At 42.8% G+C, this 20,909-nt stretch overlaps 1 protein-coding gene across 1 annotated transcript; it reads right to left on the bottom strand.

Annotated features, from left to right (window-relative positions):
- Window positions 1-573: 573 nt before the first annotated feature.
- On the bottom strand, window positions 574-2,226 carry LOC124622230 (piggyBac transposable element-derived protein 4-like). The gene has a single exon (XM_047147883.1). The coding sequence runs from the start codon at window positions 2,224-2,226 to the stop codon at window positions 574-576; it is 1,653 nt and encodes a 550-aa protein (XP_047003839.1).
- Between the last annotated feature and the right edge of the window lie 18,683 nt (window positions 2,227-20,909).

Raw genomic sequence — 20,909 nt, forward strand, 5'->3', positions numbered from 1 at the left:
TCGATGCACCAGTGCAGGTTTACTGTATCCCTTGGACCTTCACATTGATCATGAAACACAGAAATTGCATCGGAATTGAATACAAACGGCACAATGCCAACGTAAGTACAAAAAGAGTGAATCTTCTAAGAGTTCGTGCTTTGAGCGTGACTTGGGAGACCAGTATTACATTTCGATGCACAAGTGCAAGGTTTACTGTATCCCTTGGACCTTCACATTGACCATGAAACACAGAAATTGCATAACACTCTCTGTACCAGGCCTATTTTATGCACCCGTCCCTAGAAACCGGGCAATTTTACCAATATTAAAAAAATTACTGCATCAAATCTACTGTTTGGATTGTGGCAAATTTGGTACCATCTTGAAGCTGCACATTTCTACTTTAATTCTGAGTGAAAGAAACTACTTTACAATGCACAGCTTTAAGGTACAGTTATAGAAATCACTTAGATGTTTTAAGAATTTAGAAAAAGTCATACGAATAAGGGAATACAATTGTGATTTATTTTTAACCAAAATTGTGGCACTACATTACATGTTTCTGATAGTATACAGTATTACATATAAATTTCACACAGAATCATATTGTTTTTTAGTGTGGAAAATTTTAAAGCAAGGTTCCAGGCAGAGTGCAACGCCACACTGTTCACATTCGTATCGTGTCTCTTTGCGAGAAGCCTTGCCACTCTGTTTCTTGCTCCTGGAACTGCACACGTGACACACACGAGCAGCATACTTCTTAGTAGTTGCAGGTATGTGCTGCAAAAAATGTCTCTTTGTTAGCCGACCTACAGTTCCTTCATTTCTTGGAATGAATTCAAGTGTGTCGTCTTCAACAAGCTGAACTGCAAGCACTGTTATAAAGTCTGTTATTGTAATTTTCTTCCTGTGCACTGCATTGTACAGCCAAAATGCATTTGATACTCCCATAAGCAGCAAATGGAAATATAATTTTCGCCACCATTTCACAGTTCTGTGCTGGAACGGATTGTACTGCAGGCGTTGGTCTCCAATATCCACTCCAATTTTATTGAGGTTGTAATCAAGTACCTGAAGTGGTTTCAATACTACAGACCCATTTCTCTTAGTATGCGTACCAAATGTTGCTTGATGCCTTGTAGACAATGTATACACATCTCTCTTATCTTTCCACTTCATTGCCAATACATTATCTTTACGCCGAAAAGACATTTCGCCCTTTTTCAGCTTAGCAGATACTAAATCTTTAGGCAATCCTTTCCTGGATTTGTTCACAGTACCAACAGCTCCAGTGCCTTTCTCTGCCAGTTGCTGAAATAGCTCTGGACTGGAATAAAATCGATCTAAATACACAGTGTGGCCTTTGTTCAGCAAGCTGCTGTCAGACAACAATCGCAAAATAACCGCAGACGAAGAATTGTCAACAATATGCTTACCAGCATAAACTTCAAAATTTACAACATAGCCACTACTGGCTTCAGCAACAGCATATACTTTCAGTCCATACTTATGAGGCTTATTTTGCATGTAAACACGGAAACTCACACGACCTCGAAATGGGCAAATTCCTTCATCAATTGTCACTTTTTCTGAGGGACGATATGCCTGGATACATCGCTCCTTCAAATTATTATAATATGGCAAAACTTTGTAAAGTGGATGAAATCCATCTTCGCCTGGTTTTTTCTGATTTGAATTGTCAACAAGATGCAAGCATGACAGTATCTGAGTGAAACGCAAACGGCTCATGACATGGGGACAAAAGTTACAACTAAGAACAGGATTAGTGCTCCAATGGTCCGCAATTTTTGGCTTTTTCGAAACACACATGTGGAAAATAATACCCAAGAAACGCCTCATCTCACTTATAGTCACTGGCTTCCACGAACTCAAAACTGAATGGGGCTTCAGATTATTTCCTCTTCTTTTCTTCTGTATTGTCTGTGATGCATACAAATTTGTCTGTCTCTTGAGTTCATTTACGTCACTGTCAGTAAGGAACACTTTACTGCAATCCAGTACAGAACTCGACTCATCAATATCCACTAGTATCTGCCTGGGTGTCGTGTTGACAGGCAGAGGTCGGTAGGTGTCAACTGCAGTCCACTCACTGTCTTTCGGATACGGCACAGCTGCTGGATTTGAAGCAACACCTTCAACATCATTCTCGTCTTCATCTGAAGACAAACTGTCATCAATCTCGTCTTCTAAAAAGAATATCACATTATGTGTAACTACATACATCGTTTACACATGTTCAACAGATATGTGCGTACTGCACAATTACGTGGAAAATTCGGAAATACGTACCTTCAAACACACCATTGCATTCAGAATCGTCTGAATCACTCTCTACATTATCCAGAGTGTCGCTATGATTGATCAAATCCGCAATTTCTGCGTCTGATAAACCGCGCCGAAACATGATGACAAACAACTGAATGATATACAGACTGAGAACGCAAAGATAAGTTTTAACATGAATTACAGCGCTGCCGTGACATCTATGGACGCATTTTGTTAATAAACATCTGAAAAACGTATAGCGCTGGCCAAACCCGTAGAAATAACGTTGCAGTGTTTTGAATGAAATTAAATGTAGCGGCCCGTAAATTTTACGGGCTTGGTGATTTTCGCGCGATCCCAGGCCCGTAAATTTTACGGGCTTGGCGCTTAGAGTGATAAAGATTGAATACAAAAGTGACAATGCCGACTGAAGTACAAGAAGAAAGAATCTTCTAAGAATTTATGATTTGAGCGGCTGCCGGGAGATCATTACTGGATTACGATGCACCAGTGCAGCTTAACTGTATCCCTTGGACCATCACATTGACCATGAAACACAGAAAATGCATCGGGATTGAATACAAAATGGACAATGCCGACTTAAGTGCAAGAAGAGTGAATCTTCTAAGAGTTTGTGTTTGGAGCAACTTCTGGGAGACCAGTATTAGATTCCGATGCACCAGTGCAAGTTTACCGTGTCCCTTGGACCTTCACATTGACCATGAAACACAGAAATTGCATCGTGATTCAATATTAAAGTCACAATACCGACTTAAGTACAAAAAGAGTGAAACTTCCTAGAGTTTGTGTTTAGAGCGGCTCCTGGGAAACCAGTATTAGACTCCGATGCGCCAGTGCAGGTTTACTGTATCCCTTAGACCTTCACATTGACCATGAGTCACAGACATTGCGTCGGCATTGAATACAAATGGGACAATGCCGACTTAAGTACAAGAAGTGTGTATCTTCCTAGAGTTTGTGGTTTGGGCGGCTCCTGGGAGACTAGTATTAGATTCTGATGCCCCAGTGCAGGATTACTGTTTCCCTTGGACCTTCACAATGACCATGAAACACAGATATCGCATTTGGATTGAATACATAAGGACCATGACGTTTTAAGTACAAGGGGAGAGAATCTTTTAAGAGTTTGTGGTTTGAGCGGCTGCCGGGAGACCAGTACTAGATTCCAATGCACCAGTGCAGGTTTACTTCATCCCTTGGACATTCACATTGACCATGGAACACAGAAATCGCAACGGGATTAAATACAAAAGGCACAGTGCCGACTTGAGTATAAGAAGAGTGAATCTACCAAGAGTTTGTGCTTTGAGCGGATCCTGGGAGACCAGTAATACAATCCGATGCACCAGTACAGGTTTACTGCATCCCTTGGACCTTCACATTGACCATGACACACAAAAATCGTGTCGGGATTGAATACAAAACGCAACGATGCTGACTTAAGTACAAGAAGAGTGAATCTTCTAAGAGTTTGTGCTTTGAGCGGCTCCTGGGAGACCAGTATTAGATTCCAATACACCAGCGCAGTTTTACTGTAATCGTTGGCCCTTCACATTGACCATGAAACACAGAAATTGCATCGTGTTTGAATACAAAATGCACAACGCCGACTTAAGTACAAGAAGAGGGAATCTTCTATGAATTTGTGCTTTGTGCGGTACCTGGGAGACCAGTATTAGATTCCGATGCGCCGGTGCAGGTTAACTGTATCTCTTGGACCTTCACATTCAAAATGATACACAGAAATTGCATCGTGATTGACTACAAAAGGGCAATGCCGACTTCAGTACAAGAAGAGTGAATCTTGTAAGAGTTTGTGGTTTGAGCGCCTCCTGGGAGACAGTATCAGATTCCGATTCCGTAGTGCAGGTTTACTGTATCCCTTGGACCTTCAAATTGACCATGATACACAGAAATTGCATCAGGATTGAATACAAAAGGCACAATGCCGACTTAAGTACAAGAAGAGTGAATCTTCTAAGAATTTGTGCTATGTGCGTCTGCTGCGAGACCAGTATTATACTCCGATGCACCAGTGCAGGTTTACCGTACCCCCTGGACCCTCACATTGACCATGAAACACAGAAATTGCATCGGGATTGAATTCAAAATGGACAATGCCGACATAAGTGCAAGAACACTGAATCTTCTAATAGTTTGTGTTTTGAGCGGCTCTTGGGAGACCAGTAGTAGGTTCCGATGCACCAGTGCAAGATTACCGTGTCCCTTGGATCTTCACATTGACCATGAAACACAGAAATTGCATCGTGATTCAATATTAAAGGCACAATGCCGACTTAAGTACAAGAAGAGTGAAACTTCTTAGAGTCTGTGCTTTGAGCGGCTTCTGGGAGACCAGTATTAGATTCCGATGCACCAGTGCAATTTTACTGTATCCCTTGGACCTTCACATTGACCATGAAACACAGTAATTGCATCGGTATTGAATACAAAAAGGACAATGCCAACTTAAGTTCAAGAAGAGTCAATCTTCTAAGAGTCTTTGCTTTGAGCGGCTCCTGGCTGACCAGTTCTAGAATCCGATGCACCAGTGCAGGTTTACTGTATCCCTTGGACCTTCACATTGATCATGAAACACAGAAATGGCATCGGGATTGAATACAAACGGCACAATGCCAACGTAAGTCCAAAAAGAGTGAATCTTCTAAGAGTTTGTGTTTTGAGCGGCTACTGGAAGACCATTATTAGATTCCGATGCCCCAGTGCAGGATTACTGTAACCCATGGACCTTCACAATGACCATGTAACACAGAAATTGCATAAAGATTGAATACAAAAGTGACAATGCCGACTTAAGTACAAGAAGAGTGAATCTTCTAAGAGTTTATGATTTGAGCGGCTGCCGGGAGACCAGTATTCGATTCCGATGCACCAGTGCAGGTTAACTGTATCACTTGGACCATCACATTGACCATGAAACACAGAAAATGCATCGGGACTGAATACAAAATGGACAATGCCGACTTAAGTGCAAGAAGAGTGAATCTTCTAAGAGTTTGTGTTTTGAGCGGCTTCTGGGATACCACCATTAGATTCCGATGCACCACAGCAAGTTTACCGTGCCCCTGGGACCTTCACATTGAAGATGAAACACAGAAATTGCATCGTGATTCAATATTAAAGTCACAATACCGACTTAAGTACAAGAAGAGTGAAACTTCTTAAAGTTTGTTTTTAGAGCGGCTCCTGGGAGACCAGTATTAGATTACGATGCGCCAGTGCAGATTTACTGTATCCCTTGGACCTTCACATTGACCATGAGTCACAGAAATTGCATCGGCATTGATTACAAAAGGGACAATGCCGACTTAAGTACAAGAGGAGAGAATCTTATAAGAGTTTGTGGTTTGAGCGGCTGCCGGGAGACCAGTAGTAGATTCCGATGCACCAGTGCAGGTTTACTGTATCCCTTGGACCTTCACATTGCCCATGAAACACAGAAATTGCATCGGGATTGAATACAAAAAAGACAATGCCGACTTAAGTACAAGAGGAGAGAATCTTATAAGAATTTGTGGTTTGAGCGGCTGCCGGGAGACCAGTACTAGATTCCGATGCACCTGTGCAAGTTTACCGTGTCGCGTGGACCTTCACATTGACTATGAAACACAGATATTGCATCCTGATTCAATATTAAAGTCACAATACCGACTTAAGTACAAAAAGAGTGTATCTTCTTAGAGTTTGTGATTTGAGCGGCTCCTGGGAGACTAATATTAGATTCCCATGCCCCAGTGCAGGATTTCTGTTTCCCTTGGACCTTCACAATGACCATGAAACACAGATATTGCATTTGGATTGAATACAAAAGGACCATGACGTTTTAAGTACAAGAGGAGAGAATCTTATAAGAGTTTGTGGTTTGAGCGGCTGTCGGGAGACCAGTAGTAGATTCCGATGCACCAGTGCAGGTTTACTGTATCCCTTGGAGCTTCACATTGACCATGAAACACAGAAATTGCATCGGGATTGAATACAAAAAGCACAATGCCGACTTAAGTACAAGAAGAGTGATTCTTCTAAGCGTTTATGATCTGAGCGGCTCCTGGGAGACCAGTACTGAATTCCGATGCACCAGTGCAGGTTTACTTTATCCCTTGGACATTCACATTGACCATGGAACACAGAAATCGCATCGTGATTGAATACAAAAGGCAACGTGCTGACTTAAGTATAAGAAGAGTGAATCTACCAAGCGTATGTGCTTTGAGCGGATCCTGGGAGCCCAGTATTAGATTCCGATGCACCAGTACAGGTTTACTGCATCTCTTGGACCTTCACATTGACCATGACACACAAAAATCGTGTCGGGATTGAATACAAAATGCACGATGCTGACTTAAGTACAAGAAGAGTGAACCTTCTAAGAGTTTGTGCTTTGAGCGGCTCCTGGGAGACCAGTATTAGATTCCAATACACCAGCACAGTTTTACTGTAATCGTTGGTCCTTCACATTGACCATGAAACACAGAATTTGCATCGTGTTTGAATACAAAATACACAACGCCGACTTAAGTAAAAGAAGAGGGAATCTTCTAAGAATTTGTGCTTTGAGCAGCACCTGGGAGACCAGTATTAGATTCCGATGCGCCAGTGCAGGTTTACTGTATCTCTTGGACCTTCACATTCACCATGATACACAGAAATTGCATCGTGATTGACTACAGAAGAGCAATGCCGGCTTCAGTACAAGAAGAGTGAATCTTGTAAGAGTTTGTGGTTTGAGCGCCTCCTGGGAGACCAGTATCAGATTCCGATGCCCCAGTGCAGGGTTACTGTATCCCTTGGACCTTCACATTGACCATGAAACACCGAAATTGCATCGGGATTGTATACAAAAGGGACAATGCCGACTTAAGTACAAGAAGAGTGAATCTTCTAAGAGTTTGTGGTTTGTGTGGCTGCCGGGAGACCAGCATTAGATTCCGATGCACCAGTGCAATCTTATTGTATCCGTTGGACCTTCACATTGACCATGAAACACAGAAATTGAATAGGGATTAGGTACAAATAGTACAATGCCGATTTAAGTACAAGAAGAGTGTATCTTCTAAGAATTTGTTCTATGAGCGTCTGCTGCGAGACCAGTATTAGACTCCGATGCACCAGTGCAGGTTTACTGTATCCCTTGGACCATCACATTGACCATGAAACACAGAAATTGCATCGGGATTGGATACAATATTGACAATGCCGACATAAGTGCAAGAAGAGTGAATCTCCTAATAGTTTGTGTTTTGAGCGGCTACTGGGAGACCAGTATTAGATTCCGATGCACCAGTGCAAGATTACCGTGTCCCATGGACCTTCACATTGACCATGAAACACAGAAATTGCATCGTGATTGAATATTAAAGGCACAATGCCGACTTAAGTACAAGAAGAGTGAAACTTCTTAGAGTTTGTGCTTTGAGCGGCTTCTGGGAGACCAGTATTTGATTCCGATGCACCAGTGCAATTTTACTGTATCCCTTGGACCTTCACATTGACCATGAAACACAGTAATTGCATCGGTATTGAATACAAAAGGGAAAATGCCAACTTAAGTTCAAGAAGAGTCAATCTTCTAAGAGTCTTTGCTTTGAGCGGCTCCTGGCTGACCAATTTTAGAATCCGATGCACCAGTGCAGGTTTACTGTATCCCTTGGACCTTCACATTGTTCATGAAACACAGAAATTGCATCGGGATTGAATACAAACGGCACAATGCCAACGTAAGTACAAAAAGAGTGAATCTTCTAAGAGTTCGTGCTTTGAGCGTGACCTGGGAGACCAGTATCACATTCCGATGCACAAGTGCAGGCTTACTGTATCCCTTGGACCTTCACATTGACCATGAAACACAGAAATTGCATAAAGATTGAATACAAAAGTGACAATGCCGACTTAAGTACAAGAAGAGTGAATCTTCTAAAGGTTTATGATTTGAGCGGCTGCCGGGAGACCAGTAAACGATTCCGATGCACCAGTGCAGGTTAACTGTATCCCTTGGACCATCACATTGACCATGAAACACAGAAACTGCATCAGGACTCAATACAAAATGGACAATGCCGACTTAAGTGCAAGAAGAGTGATTCCTCTAAGAGGTTGTGTTTTGAGCGGCTTCTGGGAGACCAGTATTAGATTCCCATGCACCACTGCACGTTTACCGTGTCCCTTGGACCTTCACATTGACCATGAAACACAGAAATGGCATCGTGATTCAATATTAAAGTCACAATACCGACTTAAGTACAAGAAGAGTTAAACTTCTTAGAGTTTGTTTTTAGAGCCGCACCTGGGAGACCAGTATTAGATTCCGATGCGCCAGTGCAGGTTTACTGTATCCCTTGGACCTTCACATTGACCATGAGTCACAGAAATTGCATCGGCATTGAATACAAAAGGGACAATGCCGACTTAAGTACAAGAGGAGAGAATCTTATAAGAGTTTGTGGTTTGAGCTGCTGCCGGGAGACCAGTAGTAGATTCCGATGCTCCAGTGCAAGTTTACTGTATCCCTTGGACCATCACATTGACCATGAAACACAGAAATTGCATCGGGATTGAATACAAAAGGGACAATGCCGACTTAAGTACAAGCGGAGAGAATCTTATAAGAGTTTGTGGTTTGAGCGGCTGCCGGAAGACCAGTATTAGATTCCGATGCACCAGTGCAAGTTTACCGTGTCACTTGGACCTTCACATTGACCATGAAACACAGAAGTTGCATCGTGACTCAATATTAAAGTCACAATACCGACTTAAGTACAAGAAGAGTGTATCTTCTTAGAGTTTGTGGTTTGAGCGGCTCCTGGGAGACTAGTATTAGATTCCCATGCCCCAGTGCAAGATTTCTGTTTCCCTTGGACCTTCACAATGACCATGAAACACAGATATTGCATTTGGATTGAATACAAAAGGACCATGACGTTTAAAGTACAAGAGGAGAGAATCTTATAAGAGTTTGTGGTTTGAGCGGCTGCCGGGAGACCAGTAGTAGATTATGATGCACCAGTGCAGGTTTACTGTATCCCTTGGACCTTCACATTGACCATAAAACACAGAAATTGCATCGGGATTGAATACAAAAAGCACAATGCGGACTTAAGTACAAGAAGAGTGAATCTTCTAAGCGTTTGTGATCTGAGCGGCTCCTGGGAGACCAGTACTAGATTCCGATGCACCAGTGCAGGTTTACTTTATCCCTTGGACATTCACATTGACCATGGAACACAGAAATCGCATCGGGATTGAATAAAAAAGGCACAGTGCCGACTTAAGTATAAGAAGAGTGAATCTTCTAAGAGTTTGTGCTTTGAGCGGCTCCTGGGAGACCAGTATTAGATTCCAATACACCAGGGCAGTTTTACTGTAATCGTTGGCCCTTCACATTGACCATGAAACACAGAAATTGCATCGTGTTTGAATACAAAATGCACAACGCCGACTTAAGTACAAGAAGAGGGAATCTTCTATGAATTTGTGCTTTGGCCGGCACCTGGGAGACCGGTATTAGATTCCGATGCGCCAGTGCAGGTTTACTGTATCTCTTGGACCTTCACATTGACCATGATACACAGAAATTGCATCGTGATTGACTACAAAAGAGCAATGCCGGCTTCAGTACAAGAAGAGTGAATCTTGTAAGAGTTTGTGGATTGAGCGCCTCCTGGGAGACCAGTATCAGATTCCGATGCCCCAGTGCAGGTTTACTGTAACCCTTGGACCTTCACATTGACCATGAAACACCGAAATTGCATCGGGATTGAATACAAAAGGGACAATGCCGACTTAAGTACAAGAAGAGTAAATCTTCTAAGAGTTTGTGGTTTGTGTAGCTGCCGGGAGACCAGCATTAGATTCCGATGCACCAGTGCAATTTTATTGTATCCCTTGGACCTTCACATTGGCAATGAATCACAGTAATTGCATCGGGATTGAATACAAAAGGGACAATGAGAACTTAAGTTCCAGAAGAGTCAATCTTCTAAGAGTCATTGATTTGAGCGGCTCCTGGCTGACCAGTTCTAGAATCCGATGCACCAGCGCAGGTTTACTGTATCCCTTGGACCTTCACATTGACCATGAAACACAGAAATTGCATAAAGATTGAATACAAAAGTGACAATGCTGACTTAAGTACAAGAAAAGTGAATCTCCTAAGAGTAGTATGATTTTAGCGGCTGCCGGGAGACCAGTATTCGATTCCGATGCACCAGTGCAAGTTAACTGTATCCCTTGGCCCTTCACATTGACAATGAAACACAGAAATTGCATCTGGATTGAATACATAATGGACAATGCCGACATAAGTGCAGGAAGAGTGAATCTACTAAGAGTTTGTGTTTTGAGCGGCTACTGGAAGACCATTATTAGATTCTGATGCCCCAGTGCAGGATTACTGTAACCCATGGACCTTCACAATGACCATGTAACACAGAAATTGCATTTGGATTGAATACAAAAGGACCATGACGTTTTAAGTGCAAGAGGAGAGAATCTTATAAGAGTTTGTGGTTTGAACGGCTGCCGGGAGACCAGTAGTAGATTCCGATGCACCAGTGCAGGTTTGCTGTATCCCTTGGACCTTCAAATTGACCATGAAACACAGTAATTGCATCTGGATTGAATACAAAAAGCACAATGCCGACTTAAGCACAAGAAGAGTGAATCTTCTAAGCGTTTATGATCTGAGCGGCTCCTGGGAGACCAGTATTAGATTCCGATGCACCAGTGCAGGTTTACTTTATCAATTAGACATTCACATTGACCATGGAACACAGAATTCCCATCGGGATCGAATACTAAAGGCACAGTGCCGACTTAAGTATGAGAAGAGTGAATCTTCGAAGGGTTTGTGCTTTTAGCGGATCCTGGGAGACCAGTATTAGATTCCGATGCTCCAGTACAGGTTTGCTGCATCCCTTGGACCTTCACATTGACCATGACACACAGAAATCGTGCCGGGATTGAATACAAAATGCATGATGCTGACTTAAGTACAAGAAGAGTGAAGCTTCTATCAGTTTGTGCTTTGAGCATCTCCTGGGAGACCAGTATTAGATTCCAATACACCAGCGCAGTTTTACTGTATTCTCTGGACCTTCACATTGACCATGAAACAGAGAATTTGCATCGGGATTGAATACAAAAGGCACAATGCCAAATTAAGTTCAAGACGAGTGTATCTTCAAAGAGTTGGTGCTTTGAGTGGGTCCTTGGAGACCAGTATTAGATTCTGATGCACCAGTGCAGGTTTACTGTATCCCTTAGACCATCACATTACCATGTAACACTGAAATTGCATCGGGATTGAATACAAAAGGCCAAATACCAACCTAAGTACAAGACGAGTGAATCTTCTAAGGGTTTGTGCTTTGAGCGGCTCCTGGAAAGCCAGTATGAGATTCCCATGCACCAGTTTAGGTCTAATGTATCCCTTGGACCATCGCATTGACCATGACACACAGAATTTGCACCGGGATTAATGAGAAAAGGCAAAATGCCGACTTAAGTACAACAAGAGTGAATCTACTAAGAGTTTATGATTTGAGCGGCTGCCGGGAGACCAGTATTCGATTCCGATGCACCAGTGCAGGTTAACTGTATCCCTTGGACCATCACATTGACCATGAAACACAGAAAATGCATCGGGACTGAATACAAAATGGACAATGCCGACTTGAGTGCAAGAAGAGTGAATCTTCTAAGAGCTTGTGTTTTGAGCGGCTTCTGGGAGACCATCATTAGATTCCGATGCACCACTGCAAGTTTACCGTGTCCCTTGGACCATCACATTGACGATGAAACACAGAAATTGCATCGTGATTCAATATTAAAGACCCAATACCGACTTAAATACAAGAAGAGTGAAACTTCTTAGAGTTTGTTTTTAGAGCGGCTCCAGGGAGACCAGTATTAGATTCCGATGCGCCAGTGCAGCTTTACTGTATCCCTTGGAGCTTCACATTGACCACGGAACACAGAAATTGCATCGGGATTGAATACAAAAAGCACAATGTCGACTTAAGTACAAGAAGAGTGAATCTTCTAAGCGTTTATGATCTGAGCGGATCCTGGGAGACCAGTACTAGATTCCGATGCACCAGTGCAGGTTTACTTTATCCCTTGGACATTCACATTGACCATGGAACACAGAAATCGCATCGGGATTGAATACAAACGGCACAGTGCGGACTTAAGTATAAGAAGAGTGAATCTACCAAGCGTTTGTGCTTTGAGCGGATCCTGGGAGACCAGTATTAGATTCCGATGCACCAGTACAGGTTTACTGCATCCCTTGGACCTTCACATTGACCATGACACACAAAAATCGTGTCGGGATTGAATACAAAATGCACGATGCTGACTTAAGTACAAGAAGAGTGAATCTTCTAAGGGTTTGTGCTTTGAGCGGCTCCTGGAAAGCCACTATGAGATTCCCATGCACCAGTTTAGGTCTAATGTATCCCTTGGACCTTCGCATTGACCATGACACACAGAATTTGCACCGGGATTAATGAGAAAAGGCAAAATGCCGACTTAAGTACAAGAAGAGTGAATCTACTAAGAGTTTATGATTAGAGCGGCTGCCGGGAGACCAGTATTCGATTGCGATGCACCAGTGCAGGTTAACTGTATCCCTTGGACCATCACATTGACCATGAAACACAGAAAATGCATCGGGACTGAATATAAAATGGACAATGCCGACTTAAGTGCAAGAAGAGTGAATCTTCTAAGAGCTTGTGTTTTGAGCGGCTTCTGGGAGACCAGCATTAGATTCCGATGCACCACTGCAAGTTTACCGAGTCCCTTGGACCTTCACATTGACGATGAAACACAGAAATTGCATCGTGACTCAATATTAAAGACCCAATACCGACTTAAATACAAGAAGAGTGAAACTTCTTAGAGTTTGTTTTTAGAGCGGCTCCTGGGAGACCAGTATTAGATTCCGATGCGCCAGTGCAGCTTTACTGTATCCCTTGGACCTTCACATTCACCATGAGTCACAGAAATTGCATCGGCATTGATTACAAAAGGGACAATGCCGACTAAAGTACAAGAGGAGAGAAACTTATAAGAGTTTGTGGTTTGAGCGGCTGCCGGGAGACCAGTAGTAGATTCCGATGCACCAGTGCAGGTTTACTGTATCCCTTGGACCTTCACATTGACCATGAAACACAGAAATTGCATCGGGATTGAATACAAAAGAGACAATGCCGACTTAAGTACAAGAGGAGAGAATCTTATAAGAGTTTGTGGTTTGAGCAGCTGCCGGGAGACCAGTATTAGATTCCGATGCACCAGTGCAAGTTTACCGCGTCACGTGGACCTTCACATTGACCATGAAACACAGAAATTGCATCGTGATTCAATATTAAAGTCACAATACCGACTTAAGTACAAAAAGAGTGTATCTTCTTAGAGTTTGTGGTTTGAGCGGCTCCTGGGAGACTAGTATTAGATTCCCATGCCCCAGTGCAGGATTTCTGTTTCCCTTGGACCTTCACAATCACCATGAAACACAGATATTGCATTTGGATTGAATACAAAAGGACCATGACGTTTTAAGTACAAGAGGAGAGAATCTTATAAGAGTTTGTGGTTTGAGCGGCTGCCGGGAGACCAGTAGTAGATTCCGATGCACCAGTGCAGGTTTACTGTATCCCTTGGAGCTTCACATTGACCATGGAACACAGAAATTGCATCGGGATTGAATACAAAAAGCACAATGTCGACTTAAGTACAAGAAGAGTGAATCTTCTAGGCGTTTATGATCTGAGCGGATCCTGGGAGACCAGTACTAGATTCCGATGCGCCAGTGCAGGTTTACTTTATCCCTTGGACATTCACATTGACCATGGAACACAGAAATCGCATCGGAATTGAATACAAACGGCACAGTGCCGACTTAAGTATAAGAAGAGTGAATCTACCAAGCGTTTGTGCTTTGAGCGGATCCTGGGAGACCAGTATTAGATTCCGATGCACCAGTACAGGTTTTCTGCATCCCTTGGACCTTCACATTGACCATGACACACAAAAATCGTGTCGGGATTGAATACAAAATGCACGATGCTGACTTAAGTACAAGAAGAGTGAATCTTCTAAGAGTTTGTGCTTTGAGCGGCTCCTGGGAGACCAGTATTAGATTCCAATACACCAGCGCAGTTTTACTGTAATCGTTGGTCCTTCACATTGACCATGAAACACAGAAATTGCATCGTGTTTGAATACAAAATGCACAACGCCGACTTAAGTAAAAGAAGAGGGAATCTTCTAAGAATTTGTGCTTTGAGCGGCTACAGGGAGACCAGTATTAGATTCCGATGCACCAGTGCAAGATTACCGTGTCCCTTGGACCTTCACATTGACCATGAAACACAGAAATTGCATCGTGATTGATTATTAAAGATACAATGCCAACTTAAGTTCAAGAAGAGTCAATCTTCTAAGAGTCTTTATTTTGAGCGGCTCCTGGCTGACCAGTTCTAGAATCCGATGCACCAGTGCAGGTTTACTGTATCCCTTGGACCTTCACATTGATCATGAAACACAGATATTGCATCGGGATTGAATACAAACGGCACAATGCCAACGTAAGTACATAAAGAGTGAATCTTCTAAGAGTTCGTGCTTTGAGCGTGACCTGGGAGACCAGTTTTACATTCCGATGCACAAGTGCAGGTTTACTGTATCCCTTGGACCTTCACATTGACCATGAAACACAGGAATTGCGTAAAGATTGAATACAAAAGTGACAATGCCGACTTAAGTACAAGAAGAATGAATCTTCTAAGAGTTTATGATTTGAGCGGCCGCCCGGAGACCAGTATTCGATTCCGATGCACCAGTGCAGGTTAACTGTATCCCTTGGACCATCACATTGACCATGAAACACAGAAAATGCATCGAGACTAAATACAAAATGGACAATGCCGACTTAAGTGCAAGAAGAGTGATTCTTCTAAGAGTTTGTGTTTTGAGCGGCTTCTGGGAGACCAGTATTAGATTCCGATGCACCACTGCAAGTTTACCGTGTAACTTGGACCTTCACATTGACCATGAAACACGGAATTTGCATCGGGATTGAATCCAAAAGGGACAATGCCGTCTTAAGTACAAGAGGAGAGAATCTTATAAGAGTTTGTGGTTTGAGCGGCTGCCGGGAGACCAGTATTAGATTCCGATGCACCAGTGCAAGTTTACCGCGTCACGTGGACCTTCACATTGACCATGAAACACAGAAATTGCATCGTGATTCAATATTAAAGTCACAATACCGACTTAAGTACAAAAAGAGTGTATCTTCTTAGAGTTTGTGGTTTGAGCGGCTCCTGGGAGACTAGTATTAGATTCCCATGCCCCAGTGCAGGATTTCTGTTTCCCTTGGACCTTCACAACGACCATGAAACACAGATATTGCATTTGGATTGAATACAAAAGGACCATGACGTTTTAAGTACAAGAGGAGAGAATCTTATAAGAGTTTGTGGTTTGAGCGGCTGCCGGGAGACCAGTAGTAGATTCCGATGCACCAGTGCAGGTTTACTGTATCCCTTGGAGCTTCACATTGACCATGGAACACAGAAATTGCATCGGGATTGAATACAAAAAGCACAATGTCGACTTAAGTACAAGAAGAGTGAATCTTCTAATCGTTTATGATCTGAGCGGATCCTGGGAGACCAGTACTAGCTTCCGATGCACCAGTGCAGGTTTACTTTATCCCTTGGACATTCACATTGACCATGGAACACAGAAATCGCATCGGGATTGAATACAAACGGCACAGTGCCGACTTAAGTATAAGAAGAGTGAATCTACCAAGCGTTTGTGCTTTGAGCGGATCCTGGGAGACCAGTATTAGATTCCGATGCACCAGTACAGGTTTACTGCATCCCTTGGACCTTCACATTGACCAAGACACACAAAAATCGTGTCGGGATTGAATACAAAATGCACGATGCTGACTTAAGTACAAGAGAGTGAATCTTCTAAGGGTTTGTGCTTTGAGCGGCTCCTGGGAGACCAGTATTAGATTCCAATACACCAGCGCAGTTTTACTGTAATCGGTGGTCCTTCACATTGACCATGAAACACAGAAATTGCATCGTGTTTGAATACAAAATGCACAACGCCGACTTAAGTAAAAGAAGAGGGAATCTTCTAAGAATTTGTGCTTTGAGCGGCTACTGGGAGACCAGTATTAGATTCCGATGCACCAGTGCAAGATTACCGTGTCCCTTGGACCTTCACATTGACCATGAAACACAGAAATTGCATCGTCATTAATTATTAAAGACACAATGCCGACTTAAGTACAAGAAGAGTGAAACTTCTTAGAGTTTGTGCTTTGAGCGGCTTCTGGGAGACCAGTATTAGATTCCGATGCACCAGTGCAATTTTACTGTATCCCTTGGACCTTCACATTGACCATGAAACACAGTAATAGCATCGGTATTGAATACAAAAGGGACAATGCCAACTTAAGTTCAAGAAGAGTCAATCTTCTAAGAGTTTATGATTTGAGCGGCTGCCGGGAGACCAGTATTCGATTCCGATGCACCAGTGCAGGTTAACTGTATCCCTTGGACCATCACATTGACCATGAAACACAGAAAATGCATCGAGACTAAATACAAAATGGACAATGCCGACTTAAGTGCAAGAAGAGTGATTCTTCTAAGAGTTTGTGTTTTGAGCGGCTTCTGGGAGACCATTATTAGATTCCGATGCACCACTGCAAGTTTACCGTGTCCCTTGGACCTTCACATTGACCATGAAACACAGAGATTGCATCGTGATTCAATATTAAAGTCACAATACCGACTTAAGTACAAGAAGAGTGAAACTACTTAGAGTTTGTTTTTAGAGCCGCTCCTGGGAGACCAGTATTAGATTTCGATGCGCCAGTGCAGGTTTACTGTATCCCTTGGACCTTCACATTGACCATGAGTCACAGAAATTGCATCGGCATTGAATACAAAAGGGACAATGCCGACTTAAGTACAAGAGGAGAAATTCTTATAAGAGTTTGTGGTTTGAGCGGTTGCCGGGAGACCAGTAGTAGATTCAGATGCACCAGTGCAGGTTTACTGTATCCCTTGGACCTTCACATTGACCATGAAACACAGAAATTGGATCGGGATTGAATACAAAAGGGACAATGCCGTCTTAAGTACAAGAGGAGAGAATCTTATAAGAGTTTGTGGTTTGAGCGGCTGCCGGGAGACCAGTATTAGATTCCGATGCACCAGTGCAAGTTTACCGTGTCACTTGGACCTTCACATTGACCATGAAACACAGAAATTGCATCGTGATTCAATATTAAAGTCACAACACCGACTTAAGTACAAGAAGAGTGTATCTTCTTAGAGTTTGTGGTTTGAGCGGCTCCTGGGAGACTAGTATTAGATTCCCATGCCCCAGTGCAGGATTTCTGTTTCAATTGGACCTTCACAATGACCATGAAACACAGATATTGCATTTGGATTGAATACAAAAGGACCATGACGTTTAAAGTACAAGAGGACAGAATCTTATAAGAGTTTGTGGTTTGAGCGGCTGCCGAGAGACCAGTAGTAGATTCCGATGCACCAGTGCAGGTTTACAGTATCCCTTGGACCTTCACATTGACCATGGAACACAGAAATTGCATCGGGATTGAATACAAAAAGCACAATGTCGACTTAAGTACAAGAAGAGTGAATCTTCTAAGCGTTTATGATCTGAGCGGATCCTGGGAGACCAGTACTAGCTTCCGATGCACCAGTGCAGGTTTACTTTATCCCTTGGACATTCACATTGACCATGGAACACAGAAATCGCATCGGGATTGAATACAAACGGCACAGTGCCGACTTAAGTATAAGAAGAGTGAATCTACCAAGCGTTTGTGCTTTGAGCGGATCCTGGGAGACCAGTATTAGATTCCGATGCACCAGTACAGGTTTACTGCATCCCTTGGACCTTCACATTAACCATGACACACAAAAATCGTGTCGGGATTGAATACAAAATGCACGATGCTGACTTAAGTACAAGAGAGTGAATCTTCTAAGGGTTTGTGCTTTGAGCGGCTCCTGGAAAGCCAGTATGAGATTCCCATGCACCAGTTTAGGTCTAATGTATCCCTTGGACCTTCGCATTGACCATGACACACAGAATTTGCACCGAGATTAATGAGAAAAGGCAAAATGCCGACTTAAGTACAAGAAGAGTGAATCTACTAAGAGTTTATGATTTGAGCGGCTGCCGGGAGACCAGTATTCGATTCCGATGCACCAGTGCAGGTTAACTGTATCCCTTGGACCATCACATTAACCATGAAACACATAAAAAGCATCGGGACTGAATACAAAATGGACAATGCCGACTTAAGTGCAAGAAGAGTGAATCTTCTAAGAGCTTGTGTTTTGAGCGGCTTCTGGGAGACCAGCATTAGATTCCGATGCACCACTGCAACTTTACCGTGTCCCTTGGACCTTCACATTGACGATGAAACACAGAAATTGCATCGTGATTCAATATTAAAGACCCAATACCGACTTAAATACAAGAAGAGTGAAACTTCTTAGAGTTTGTTTTTAGAGCGGCTCCTGGGAGACCAGTATTAGATTCCGATGCGCCAGTGCAGCTTTACTGTATCCCTTGGACCTTCACATTCACTATGAGTCACAGAAATTGCATCGGCATTGATTACAAAAGGGACAATGCCGACTAAAGTACAAGAGGAGAGAAACTTATAAGAGTTTGTGGTTTGAGCGGCTGCCGGGAGACCAGTAGTAGTTTCCGATGCACCAGTGCAGGTTTACTGTATCCCTTGGACCTTCACATTGACCATGAAACACAGAAATTGCATCGGGATTGAATACAAAAGAGACAATGCCTACTTAAGTACAAGAGGAGAGAATCTTATAAGAGTTTGTGGTTTGAGCAGCTGCCGGGAGACCAGTATTAGTTTCCGATGCACCAGTGCAAGTTTACCGCGTCACGTGGACCTTCACATTGACCATGAAACACAGAAATTGCATCGTGATTCAATATTAAAGTCACAATACCGACTTAAGTACAAAAAGAGTGTATCTTCTTAGAGTTTGTGGTTTGAGCGGCTCCTGGGAGACTAGTATTAGATTCCCATGCCCCAGTGCAGGATTTCTGTTTCCCTTGGACCTTCACAATGACCATGAAACACAGATATTGCATTTGGATTGAATACAAAAGGACCATGACGTTTTAAGTACAAGTGGAGAGAATCTTATAAGAGTTTGTGGTTTGAGCGGCTGCCGGGAGACCAGTAGTAGATTCCGATGCACCAGTGCAGGTTTACTGTATCCCTTGGAGTTTCACATTGACCATGGAACACAGAAATTGCATCGGGATTGAATACAAAAAGCACAATGTCGACTTAAGTACAAGAAGAGTGAATCTTCTAGGCGTTTATGATCTGCGCGGATCCTGGGAGACCAGTACTAGATTCCGATGCACCAGTGCAGGTTTACTTTATCCCTTGGACATTCACATTGACCATGGAACACAGAAATCGCATCGGGATTGAATACAAACGGCACAGTGCCGACTTAAGTATAAGAAGAGTGAATCTACCAAGCGTTTGTGCTTTGAGCGGATCCTGGGAGACCAGTATTAGATTCCAATACACCAGCGCAGTTTTACTGTAATCGGTGGTCCTTCACATTGACCATGAAACACAGAAATTGCTTCGTGTTTGAATACAAAATGCACAACGCCGACTTAAGTAAAAGAAGAGGGAATCTTCTAAGAATTTGTGCTTTGAGCGGCTACTGGGAGACCAGTATTAGATTCCGATGCACCAGTGCAAGATTACCGTGTCCCTTGGACCTTCACATTGACCATGAAACACAGAAATTGCATCGTCATTGATTATTAAAGACACAATGCCGACTTAAGTACAAGAAGAGTGAAACTTCTTAGAGTTTGTGCTTTGAGCGGCTTCTGGGAGACCAGTATTAGATTCCGATGCACCAGTGCAATTTTACTGTATCCCTTGGACCTTCACATTGACCATGAAACACAGTAATAGCATCGGTATTGAATACAAAAGGGACAATGCCAACTTAAGTTCAAGAAGAGTCAATCTTCTAAGAGTTTATGATTTGAGCGGCTGCCGGGAGACCAGTATTCGATTCCGATGCACCAGTGCAGGTTAACTGTATCCCTTGGACTATCACATTGACCATGAAACACAGAAAATGCATCGAGACTAAATACAAAATGGACAATGCCGACTTAAGTGCAAGAAGAGTGATTCTTCTAAGAATTTGTGTTTTGAGCGAATTCTGGGAGACCAGTATTAGATTCCGATGCACCACTGCAAGTTTACCGTGTCCCTTGGACCTTCACATTGACCATGAAACACAGAAATTGCATCGTGATTCAATATTAAAGTCACAATACCGACTTAAGTACAAGAAGAGTGAAACTACTTAGAGTTTGTTTTTAGAGCCGCTCCTGGGAGACCAGTATTAGATTTCGATGCGCCAGTGCAGGTTTACTGTATCCCTTGGACCTTCACATTGACCATGAGTCACAGAAATTGCATCGGGATTGAATACAAAAAGCACAAT

The sequence above is a fragment of the Schistocerca americana genome, chromosome 7, assembly GCF_021461395.2.
Source record: "Schistocerca americana isolate TAMUIC-IGC-003095 chromosome 7, iqSchAmer2.1, whole genome shotgun sequence".
Taxonomy (NCBI): Eukaryota; Metazoa; Arthropoda; class Insecta; order Orthoptera; family Acrididae; genus Schistocerca; species Schistocerca americana.

Coding starts and splice junctions, on each gene's coding strand:
- LOC124622230 (XM_047147883.1), bottom strand. CDS start 2,226: ATGTATGTAGTTACACATAATGTGATATTCTTTTTAGAAGACGAGATT.